Source organism: Chamaea fasciata, unplaced genomic scaffold (assembly GCF_029207755.1).
Source record: "Chamaea fasciata isolate MVZ Bird 193981 ecotype frontalis unplaced genomic scaffold, bChaFas1.0.hap1 SCAF_3, whole genome shotgun sequence".
Taxonomy (NCBI): Eukaryota; Metazoa; Chordata; class Aves; order Passeriformes; family Sylviidae; genus Chamaea; species Chamaea fasciata.
Genome location: NW_027094088.1, coordinates 90316260 through 90329058, shown reverse-complemented (window position 1 = coordinate 90329058; position 12799 = coordinate 90316260). Strand labels below are relative to the sequence as shown.

The 12799-nt window shown below is 38.8% G+C and overlaps 1 protein-coding gene across 2 annotated transcripts in view; it reads left to right on the top strand.

The window, feature by feature from the left end:
- The window catches only part of MLIP (muscular LMNA interacting protein), a 104192-nt gene that overhangs the window by 34999 nt on the left and 56394 nt on the right, over positions 1–12799 (top strand). For both annotated transcript variants that reach the window (XM_066179770.1, XM_066179769.1), the window contains exons 2-3: positions 8075–8233; positions 10209–10577. In XM_066179770.1, coding sequence (XP_066035867.1) covers positions 8075–8233; positions 10209–10577 — 528 coding nt within the window. The remainder of the gene's footprint in view (positions 1–8074; positions 8234–10208; positions 10578–12799) is intronic.

Sequence of the window (12799 nt, the reverse complement as noted above, 5' to 3'; positions counted from 1 at the left end):
GCAAACCAGCAAGACAGTGCTTCAACACTTTTTTTTCAAACCCCCCCCCCCCCTTTTTTTTTTTTACAGTTTTTTAAAAACTGTGCCTTGCCCAGGTGGGAAATGCTCAATCTCATCTGCTGCATGCAAATCACTACCAAACCTCAAGGGTGGTGAAACAAGATACCTTGTGCAACTTATGCAAGCTAGCGAAACACGTACAGAGATGAAAAAAATTGTAGTTACTCTAATTGAAAAATTAGCAGTCTAATCACAGAGTTATGATGTTATTAATTCCCTTTTCCCTGACAGGAACAAGTTGAAGGAAGCATTTCTCAAAAACAACATTTTAATGAACCCTTTTGCTATTCAAGATCTTATCATTAAGAGAATGAGGCTGTTGTTATTAAAGCAGATAATTTTTCACAGGGTGTGTTTGGTTACTCAAGCAGCTTTCTCAAGCCCTCATGCACTAACTCATGCCCAGCTGTCAGGACAGCCCTTTGTGCAGAAGGAGAAGGCTTTACTACTGTGCCTTTGGCTTCTAAGAGTGACCTGTATGTGTAATCCTGCAGTCTTTGTCTATGTGTGTACAGCAGATACAGCTGTCTTGGGTGGGGTTCAACTTGTTCATTGCTGATTCCAGTGTGCCCTGGTGGTCTTGTGCTGATGCTTGGTATTGTGAATTTATAATTTATTTTGTATTCAACTGGACAACTAATCCCCTGAATTTATCCATTTGAGAAAGACTTTTGTGTACTACCTCTCACACCCTCTCTTCAATCTGTTTTGTCCCAGCACTTCCTCATTGTACTGTTCACCCAAATGCACACAAGCTCTCACATACATGGGACTTATGATGTAGTCTAGGTACAGACATACTCACACTTAAAGTACAAATGGTGTTGCAGCTCATTCCCAATGATAACACCATGAAGGCAACCTAGACAACTTTTTCATTTCTACCACTTTTATTTTCTATGCATTATTATGGAAGCTGCCAGCATCTCCAGTTGCTTGCAGGAAGGTGGACAATGTTGATGGTGGGGCTTACCCTGTGCTTTGGGCCCACTTGAAGCTACTTTACTGTCTTTGTTAACAGTTAACTTGCTCCTCCTTCATCAGCCAGCATATCCTGTATCTAAATTTGATGGTGCTTGATGTTTTATGTATGCCAGATACTGGTTCTTTGCTTCCTCTGTTTTTCTTAATACCAGCACACAAAGTTGCATTTCTGTAGTGAGCAACATTATTAATGATTTTTACTTATAACCCTAGGGCTCCTATTCCACACTTGCATTTTCAAGGTTCCTGCTATTACCTTGTGCTTGTAGTTTTGGAAGCATCTTTAAAATCCCTTGTTTTTCTTCAACAGCCTTCAAGCTATGATAGCATGACATGTAGAATTAGCACATTTCTGGAGTCACTATGTGGTTAATCCGTTGTACAGAATCAATGGTCTGCTAGGATATTATCTCGACTGGTTAAAGCACATGCAAAGAATGGCAAGGTTGTGGGTTCGATCCCTGGCAACTCACTTGGAAGCTGGACTCGTTGACCCTTATGGGTCCCTTCCAACTCAGACTATTCTGTCATTCTATCAATAAGAGGGTGCAGTTTTCAATACATGCAGGGATATGTGCAGGCACAGCTGTGATGCTGGGCACCACCTGCTCCCAAAATGTATTGCTTGCAACAATGTCACTGGTGCGTTACCAAACTTTCTCTGGAATGTGTTTTTGAAAGGAGAACAGGGGAGATGCTCACCTGTGCTGGCAGCACCACTGGGCTTGAATCTCCTCTGGTGCCACAGGCAGGACTGGCAGTGCTCAGTGTGTGGTGGTGGAACCTCAGCCTCAGCTCTGTGGGGAGGGAGCTGCTCTGGCTGGAATCCCTCTGGCCCTCAACCCCTCAGACATTTTGTGACACCAAAAGGCAAATGCCTGATGTGTGATACTATAAAATTGAAGTTCCTTGCTAGCATCACCCACAAGACTGATGTCTCAGCTTTGACAGAAGTAAGCAGGGATCTATTTATCCTCCTGGTGCTTGATTTGAAAGCTACACTCTCTTATTGATAGGCACAGCTTTTGGGAAAAGACAATGAGAGGAATGATGTCATATAGATTAAAGAGAATGTGCTTCAAGGTTGCTGTGAGGGTGACAGCAGCATTTTGGGACTCTCTTGCAGGGCTGAAATTTCAAGAAACTCTTACAGGAAAAAGAATAAATTCTAAGTTTCAATTTCTCACTGAGTAATTAAGATGGAATTGTTCAAAAATGGACTGGGCCTCACTGCTATACTAATGTGACTAACCAGTGTGCAGCCTTTTTTGTTGGGCAGAGGTATCATGACATTGCATAATCGTATATTATGTATATCAGTTCTTAAATGTAACTATTAATGTGCTGGTATGGATGTTCTACATATCAAGTCCTATGACCTTGTAAGGACTCCAGTTTCAAGGCAGTTATTTTTCTTTATCTACAGTCTCACATTTCCCAAGGAGTCTTCTGACAATGAACAATATAAAAATATTTGATAAGCAGTCCATGTGCATGTTTGACAGCACCACCTTTTTGTTTTGTTTTGGTTTAAAAAAAATATTTTCAAACTTTTTCAGTCTACTTTTGTCAGTCCTTGACTGCCTCTATGGAAGGCAAGATGCCAAGCGTGGCCACACTAGTGCAAAATCAGCAACAGTATTTCAGCTTAATTTCTGGCTGATCCACACAGCAAAATGAACACAGGACAGCCAGAAGGAAGTGGTGATTACCTGCTGAGGGAGATGCTAGGGGCAGTCTGGGTATGGGACTGCCTAGCTGTGGTTTTATGCATGGGTGATGGACTAGAGCAGCTTGGGGTGTTACTACACAGTGTTTTAACTTGGGAGATGTTGCTTCTTAGCTAGTTTCAGAGACTGGAAGCAAATAAGGAGTTTAAGGGTGTCAGTGATACTATAAATATGATTTAAAGACCCAGGTCGTCCTAAGGTCTAATATTTTATGACCATTTAGTCACACTGCATTTAATTAAGTTGAGTAAGCATAACAGGCAAGGTATTTTACTTGCTCTTTGAAAAAGGAGGAAATTAAACGTTATTTTTACTTACTTTCCATCAAACTTAGCTGCATATGTGTAGAGCAGTATCAAAGAGCAATTATAGTTGTATAAAGTCTGCTGGGCTGAAGGGCTAATTAAAATGATGTTTGAAAAAAACCACTTAATCTGAATGAGCTCTTGCATTTTGATTAGTAGATTAAAATTTTTTACTATTATTCATTTGCTCTTTCTAGTGATTTACACACATCACACATTCATTTTCAAAAGATACTTGTCTGCATTTTGAGTGTGTGTTGATGTCATGAAAGAAACACAAATGATTTGCTGAAGGTGACAAAATAGGCACATCATAAAGCTTGGGGAACCTTCTGGACCACAGCTGTCCTTGGGAACTTTGGCACAAACTTCATCTTGACTGTAATTTCATTCTGGACTTTTGGAACAGGTTTAGCTTTTTCCTCTGAAGTTTCACAGAGAGAAAGTTGGTGTTCAGATGATCATCTGCTGCTGTTTGTAAAAGGTTTTAGAAAAGCCAGAGTTCATATTACACAATAAAAAGTTAATCCATATTAGGTTACTGTGATGGCTATAAGTCGTCCAGATATGAAGATAGGCTGAAGATTCTTACATCTCATTAACTGATAATTCCATCTGACTAGATTTTTTTTTTTTTCTCGAGGAGGAGACAATGTCTGTGGTTTGACTTTAGTCTGAACATAGAAAAGGAGTTTACGGAGAGATTACAGAATCTGGGCTGTATTTTTGGATGGCCCCTCTCCCTGGCTGGCTGAATGGTGTTAGCTGTGCTCTCTCTGACTGTCAGAGCTATATTTATCACTTTGGAATTGTAAGCATGTGAATTTGTGCTCTGACCAAAACAGTGCTTCAGTCAACACGTTTCCATTTCAATAACACTTGGTATTTTGCTACTATTTACTCATAATTTCCTTTTCTGTCCTTTAAACAAATAAATATCTTCAAAAGAAGAAGAAGATGTTTCAAGAATGAGGTTTTCTCAGGGTGTTGTTTTATTAATGGAATGACTTACGTTAGCAAATCAGTGGAAGAAGTGGTAACGTGAACCAGCATATTGAATTTCACTTTAGCAATCTGTATTCCAGAAGGAAGTCCCGAGAAGCAATCATTGACAATGGAACCTCAATTTAAATTACAAAATAAGCAGTATGCTGAATGCATATAGAGCATATGAGAGATTAAATGGAAGTGTTTGTTTGTGTTTGTAAGGTAACCAAGACAATAAAAATGGGCTCTACAAGTAAGGACTACAGAAGCTGTGGTAATGAAAGCAACAATTAATATAATTTAAGTTACTATCCCCAGGGCAGCTGTAAATTGATGGTATTAATTATAATTATAATACAACAAACCTGTTTGTAAATTGATGACATAGGAGCTCATGGAAATCATCTAGAATAAATTTTTTTGTTTTGAAGCTTTTTGTCAATATGTTATGCAGCTGCCAATAGCCACCAATGGATATTCAAAGGTTATTTGTATTAAACTCTATAATTTGTATTCTTCAAAGAAATAATTAATGCAAAGGCTGCATTATAAACAGTTATTATAAACAATCAGTTATTTCATGGGCATAAGACTGATTATATAATATAAACCAGAATTCCTTAGTTTTGAATTCAATAGATGTCACATTTGGTATTTTTTTGGTATTTTTCTGCCACTGTAACTGTATTGACTCAAGTGAATTCCAGCAGCAGGGAATGTATAGTATTGAGTTACCTCTACTGTTACTACTGATTATGGAGAAAAGATGATAAGTTTCATGTATTTTTTAATATCTATTTTAATTTTGAATTTTAAGCTTTTTTCTTTATTGTTTACCTCTACATATCAGAATGGCTATCAATAGATGTAATGAAGTGCTGGAAGTCCATTTCTTTTCAGTTCTTCAGGGTTAGAAACATCAGCCAGAGAGAGAGAGAGATGGTAAATTAGATGAGTATTTGAAAAAAGATGCAAAAATATTTTTTCTACCTTAAGAAAGGAAGTAGTATGTAGCAGTTCCTTCTGCTTCACATTGTTCAATTAAAATTTAAATTTTAAAATGTCGAAGTATTTTTACTTATTTTTTAAAAAATCTATAAAATTAAAATAAGCACTTAAAAAAAATTAAAGCAAGAAATACTTCTCTTTTGTTTTCTGCCAGTGTTGACTGGCTAGTCATGTGAGATTTGCTTCTCTAGGTTTCTGTGAAGCAGCTTAGATTGCATGACCAGTTTTACCAGCTGGATGTGCCTGTTTCTCAATTGCTATGACTGAAACTAAGAGGAGCACAGTCCTGTCACTGCTTACTGCAGTCTCTAGCAACTTAAAATTGTCAGAAATGCAGTAGTTTTATTTGCTTGTGTATGCTTTCTAAACTCTAAGAAAATAATCTACACTAGAGGAATATAAATAGTGCCATGATTTAATGACATTTCCCATCTGAAAAAAAATTCTTGTTTGTCCATTTTTATGTATTTTCCAATCATAGTTTTAGCTTGCAAGCAGTTTTGGTGATTATTTCCACAATGTCTTTAGGCCAAATACAGCAAGGTTTTTTTGTGTGTTCTGTAGTTGTTCCACCAAAGCAATAAAATTGGAAGTGCAAGGTAAGACACATACAAAATTAGGTGATGTCCAGATATCTCCATTACTATGCAACAGCCTGGAGTCTCTAGTCTGATTTCTTTGTATTTTCTCATTACAAATACGCAGATAAAAGAGTGGGAGTTTAGCAATGCTGCCACATTATATTGGAAGTTGCCATAAATCTGTTTGGGCTTGCTGTTTGCACGCTTATTCCATCTCTTCCTTTTTCATTTATAAGGAATATTTTGCTCCCTGACTCAAAAATGTTTAGTGATACAAAACAGCCTCTGTCGAGTGTCAAAACAAGAGCATGACTAGAGGGTGAGGTAGAGGGGGAAGAGGTTTTTAAAGACAACCAAGGTAGTCAAAGTCACCAGCTGCACTTCCTAATTAGATAGAGAAGACGAAAGCAAAGCTACAGGTCTTCAGGAAAGAAAAGGCCATCTCTAGCTGATTTTAGCGTAGACCCAGCTACTGTGTGAAACTGCAGTGAATTGTGTCAGCTGTACAGAAATCACTAATGCTGATGTGCTCCTGCCTCTGTGCAGGTAATCCTGCAGCTTGAAGGCACCTTTGGGTGCAGCAGGTGCTCAGTTGTAGGCTGTGTCCCTGGCTGGGTTGTAGCGTACTGCTCGCTGGAGAGTACGTCCTTGAGGACTGATGGTACTCTGCTGGCTTTTATCAGATGCAAGGACTAAGTGTTTAATGTGCTGGCTAATAATATTTAAAAATTGTGTTTCTCTTTCATGAAAAGCAATGATCAGACTCAAGTACCTTAGCTCCTGAGAGAAGGACAGAGCTGTTGTGTCTCCTTCGCATAAAATAACAACCCGAGCTCCTGGCAGGGTGCAGCAGTTAGCTGTTACTCTTTCACTGTTGATTCAGGCTATGCATTATATATTTCAGTGCTTGGTTACTTGTGTGAAATGGAGGGGGAAGTAGGGAAGCACCTTGTACCTGCACACCTGGACGTGTCTGAGAGCATAGTTCTTCCAAAATGTAGAGGAAAGAGCAGTTGACACCATTTCTACAAATAACCTGCCTCTGTTTTGCCGAAGCACTCCAGGAGGCAGCTGTTAGTAGAAGTAACTGATCTTTTCCTGGAGATTTTTAAAACTGGAAATCTGTGTCCATATTTTAATGTTCCAGCCACAAGAATGATGAAGTAATGTAGCCATAATTCCACTCTGTTCCATAATTGCTATTTACTTTTGGATGCAAATTACAAAGAAGCATAATGAGAGGCATAGCTCTTCAATTTGTTTCCCTTTAAATGAGCAAGCAAGCAGGCAAAAAAAAAAAAAGAAAAAAAAAAAAGGACCTAAAGCAATAAAGCAATAAGCCTGTTTTCCTGTATGATTCAATACAGTTCAAGCCTCTGCATATTAGGGTTCATTGAAAAGACAATTAAGAGTCGTAAGATTTACATCAGATGATATAACAAAGGAAAATCAATGTACTCCATAGTTTTGGATCAGAATAAAGAATTTTTTACACTGAAAAGTAGTGGGAAAGCCAGCATGTCAGGTTCAGTGGTTTGGGGTGTGGTTCCCTCTACTTACCTTGCGAAGGCATGTGCAGTTCCTCTTTCTAATAGCTGGCAAAGCAACTGAGAGTTTTGTGATTATATGGACTTCTTTCCCTGTTCCAACTCCTCTGAAGGGGATTCAAGTGAATGGAGAGCACTGTGATAAAATTGAACATTTAGGTGAAATTGTCTTTGTTTAGTCTCTTTTGTCTTTGGTGCATTCAGGCCCTATATACACAGACCTACTGAGGTTGGGCAACAGGGGGAGGGAGAAATAAGCAGACAGACAAGCAATTAGTTGGTGTATGTGGCTGGAAAGCCCAAAGAAAATGGAGAAGATACTTAAATCACAATTTATTTCAGATATTGCTTGGACTCAGCTGCATTTGCATTAGAAAATGTGAATTTTTTTTTTTTTTTTTTTTTTTTTTTTTGAGCCAAGGTTTTTCCAATTTGGTTTTTGTTATGCAAATACTCTAGGGGCTGTAATTTGCCCAGATACACTGGTATAATTGAATTGTTGTCCTACTAAAGTGGAGTTAAACAAAGATAAAAACAGCCTTGAAATGGATTGAATATGGTTTTCTGATTTTGTTATGGAAAATTGAAAGGATACCAAACTATCAAACAAAAGTTTTCCTGTCTGCTGTGCCACATCACTAGAATATAGAGAATGTTGATGAGTGTAACCAAGGCAGTATTTTATCTATTAAATAAGGCTTTAATATACAAGTAGCCAATTAAAAAACCCCACCAAAACAATGGCCAGTATAGTTAATAACAGATATGCAAGTTATGTAGATTAATTATTTCATGTTATTCATCTTATCTCAACTCTGATAAAAATATTCTTTATTTGGATAAAGAAGTTGAACTAATTTTGTGTTTTTTAGGTATCTTCTCAAGAACCTGGAACCAAACCATTGACCTTCACATTCGTACCATCCATTGGACAACTTCCAACTCATTTTGAGGTTGTGGATATCTCTAAGTTCCTTGTGACAATTCCAGAGGAACCAGAGGATCTGAGCAACCAAAAAATTTTAAATAAGGTAGATTTTTGTTTGCATTACTTTTTCCACTCCTTCAAAAGATAAAGAAAATTTTATTCTGAGCATTGCTGAACTGAAGTTCTTTCCCTTGAACGGTTTCTTGGCTCATGCTTGGTTTAATTACCAAGATGTGGAATCATTGTGCAAGAGAAAGCTCAATAGCTTGCTTTGCCTTTGGCAGACTTTATGTTATAAGGAAACCCTTGATCATTTCAATTTTGTCCTCTGTCAGTCATACAATGGCAGATGAGGGGGATTCCTTCTAGATCTTCATGACAGCAAGGGTGGTGTGTGAGGAATGTTATCACATGGAAATTGACCAGGAGTTGTTCACTGGATCCTGGTTTCAGCAAATGCCAGTGCTGTGGTTTCCAGAAAGGTGCCAGTTCCTTTCATAGCTGCATAGTAATGCATCAAAGTGGAAGTGAGCTTTTGATTTTTGAAAACTTGTCCCTGTGATTTCCTGCAACAGTGAAGCCAGCAGCACAACATTACTGGCTCTCCTTCCTTTAGTCAACCCTTTGTTCATCATTCCTTTCCTGCCTCTCAACACTTAATGCCCTTTTATTTTATTCCATGCTGCTTGAAAGGCTACCACAATCCTCAGGTTAATATTAATGCTTATGGCAATTCTGCTTTTGTGTAACAGCTCCTTCCCTGGGACATTGCTGGGGCTGCAGTTCTGGGTGCTTTTCCATGTAATAAACTTTTCACAGAAGTTCACAGCTGTCTGACCTGAACATGTTCTAGCATTTCATTGTCCTATCTGTCGAAAAAGGGGTTAGGTCTGGGCAAAGGATGGATGCAGTTGAAGAGACATTAACTGGAATATTATCCCCAGGCAGTTTAACTCATTAGTTGCATTCACAGCTGCTCAGTATTGGTTTTGTTATAAGTAATGCCCAGGGTAAAGCAGAATCAGGTCCTCCTGTCATCCATCCCCATATGTTTCCCTTTGGACAGAGGAAACTTTTCTGGCAATTCATGCAGTTGTGAGGCCTTCATAGCACAGATTAGTCCCTCTACTAAAATGTCTAGAACTTGAACAATATTTCAACAACCAACATTGGATAATCAAAATAACACTGTCAAACTCATAATGGTGATATCCCCCTTTGTGGTCCAAAATTTTTTCAGAGAACTGAACTCCAGGACTCATGAAGCTGCAGGTGAAGTGGAAATTTGTAATTACTGCGTTCCTCAAGCAGCATTCAAATATGAGCCCCATCTGGAGGCTTCCTCTTGCAGTACACAATATTTCTATTAATTTACCTGATTTTTCCTCTGAGAAAAATATGATTTACAATAGCAGTTTCGATAATGAATTATTTACTGATATGTGTGTCATATGTGCAGACAGCACTATTCCTGCTTTCATCTGAAGCATGCTTGAGAAGTGACATACTGGATGTGGAAATTGCAGAAAATATGAAGAACAATTGTGGTCTGTGCTGCGAAGCTTGAGCATACAGCAAAGCTATCTGACCTCTGCGTCTGTTTGCTCTCTTTGGAGAATGCCTTGTCTTAAGGGCCTTTGTTTCTTCATTAATATGTATAGGTTTTGTCCCAGATTTGTCTGTCAGACTCCTGTGAGGAGTATTGTGTGCTCCGTGGATCCCACGGTCGGGGTGCCTTCCCACCGTGTCTGGTGTAGTGTGGTCTGACAGCTCATTTGGCTTCACTGCACCCTCCTTTTGGGTTCTCGGCCATGTCTCGGGCCCTTGCTGTGCTCAGAGCCCCTGTTGCTCCCTGAGTTGCTGGGAAGGCAGCCCCCTCAGCACTGGCTGGGGGCTGGAAGCTGGGACTCCCTGGGGAAGTGGTTTCTGCTGTGTACTCATGCCTAAATCCTTCATTTGTCTACTGCGCTTTTGGTAGTGCAGAGACAGCCACTACCTAAAGCCAAGATTGCTTCATATTTTGGGGAACACAAATAAAATGCATTTGATTTGGATCTTTTTCCTTGTATCTTTTGCAGTCTGATGCAGTCTCTGATGAGCTGGTCTTAAAGAGTGGGACCAAACAAGACTGTGTGTCCACTGTCTGCACAGACAGCATCCGAACGGCTTTCCAGTCCCTGGGGTGTAATTCAAGCAAAGGAGAAATGCAGGAGAATGACCTTTTCAAGGCTGAGTTTATCCTGATTACGGACTCTGGTGATGAAGATGAAGTAGCTGCTACCTCCAACAACATTCATCAGCCTTCCAATGGCTACAGTCCCATCAGTGCTCAGCTGCTGACCACATCCCATGTTTCCCCTGGCACCGGGGCAGGGAAACCTCCTGGCGATGGGCACCTTCCAGGTGTTGCACTTTCCCACAGCACTACTGATCCACAAAAACATCAGGTAACAAGCTCTTTAGAGATAACCTTTGCCTTCTACACCGTTCAGGATATGGGGCCAGTTTATACAGCAGCTTGGTCAATTTCCTCTTTAACATTTTCATTGACCATTTCTGTGACATTTGATCCTTAAGGAGGTGGCCCAACCCTTCTGACTTGCTGCCTCTCCATATGATTCTGGTGAGTATGTGGAGCAGATGAGGCAGATATATTGTTTCCTTTAAGAGCAGCTCATCATGACAGCAAGTTAATGAAATGTTAGATTCCTATCTAGTCTAAATTGGGTAAGGGCATTGAAATCAATGGAGCCTTGAGATCATTTGAATTATTAGCATCAGACTTCCTGGACCTAGATTCCTTTTTCTCCTTGTCACCTCTTGCAGTCCTTTATGCAAGAGAAAGAGGCTGTAAAAATCCTATTATTCTGACTGTTGGTTGGTACACCTGACTTTGCACAGGTGTAAAGAACTAATGAAGATGAAATTTCTATTTTATGTGGCTCTTTTCTTTATAGGTGCATTTATTGACTTATAAAATTCTCAGTTCTCTCTGGGGCATTTCCAAAAAGAGTCTTTGAAATGGTTTCATTTACAAAATGCATCAATCCAAACTACTGCATGAAAAGTTAATGTCTCCCATCTTGGGAAGAACACTGATATATGTTGAAGGGTATATATGCAATGGAAAATTCCACCTTTAGCAAAATAGCAACATCATTCTCACATGAAATAAATTCATGTATTTCCTTTGACCTTGACTGTGTTACCATCACTTGAACATGCAATTCTTCATTGATAATTTAAAAACAAATGTTAAGCATGGCTACTTTGTTTCTGAAAATTAATAGGATTTCCTATCTTGTGTTGAAATACTTTTGCGACTCAATTTTTCATCGATTTCAGTGACAATTTTTGATTGAAGACATTGTGAATAAGAAATCCAGTCTGGTTTGGGATTAACAGTAGTATGAAATGTTCACTTCTTCTGAGAAACTTCCAGTAAAGTTAGTGAGAATTTTCCATGAGGAAGGTTAAAGTCATAGGTAAGCCTATATAGAGGAAGCAACCTGTAAGAGAATACTTGTCCTGAGGAAATACAAATTTACTTTAGCAATGTTCAGGCTTACTTGGGTATTTTTAAAAAAAGCTTTTACAGAAATTGGGTGAATTTTGGAATACTATACAGAAGAGTTCCTATGTTGGATCTTACTTAAGCTTCTGGTGACTTGAGAAGTAAGAGGGGTTTGGCTGGTGATGTCACAGAAGGTAAAGATTGCACAGAACAGGAAATTAAGCCCAACTTTGCTAACTATTCACTGGAACAGGAAGAAAGGCAGTATGTAATATGGGTAAAATGGGTAATGTCATTATTCTTTACTCACAAGTTTTCAAGACTGTACTTCCTCAGTCTTCATTATCTGAGTGTCTTTAGCCATCTCTATTGCTTCATAAAAAGGTGTTTTTACTAAGCTGCCTTTTACCGTTGTTCTGGTTCCAAGGTGTTTCCTTAGGCATAATTCTTTCTGACTTGTTATCTAATGAAGGATCATCACTTTCTGAAATGAAAAGTACGAAAAGATTAAAGAGAGGGCATGGTTTGTCTGTTGGTACATTTCCTTTTTACAGAGGATTCCATATACAGGCTACCTTTTCAGTTCTTAGATTATAAGGGCGGTATCATGTCCCTTTTAAGAGTTATTGCATATAACATAATGTTAACTTAAAAGCATAATTAGATGATGAGTCTCCTGTTAGATGTGAAAAAAACAAGGACCAGTATTGTGTTGCAGAAGAGATCACTTTAACTGACCCAGAGGCCTCATTCAGCTTCATTCATTTCTGACTTTGTTTAAACAGAAGGAAAAAGGGAAAGCATTTTTAAAAAAGGAGATTTCTGTTCTGTGAGACATAGAGGTCCTGACTGATGTTGGAAAATGCCACGCTATATTCAAAGTCTGAAAAAATAATCTGTTATTCTGGTCACATTTGGAATGCTTTGTAAATAGTTTAATGTTTATATATTGTATTGGGGATTTTTTCTGCCTTTTTTTTTTTTTTTTTTTAAATTTTAGAGAGAGTCTAGCCATGCAAGAGAGTCAGACTGACTCCTGCCTTTGGGAATTTACCCTTTGGGTTGAGCGGGATGTCTCTGTTCCTGAATGTCAGGGCACAAGCCCAACTTGGAGAAGTTTCTTGACTCGCTGTGAGGGGTCAGTAGCTGGAAGGA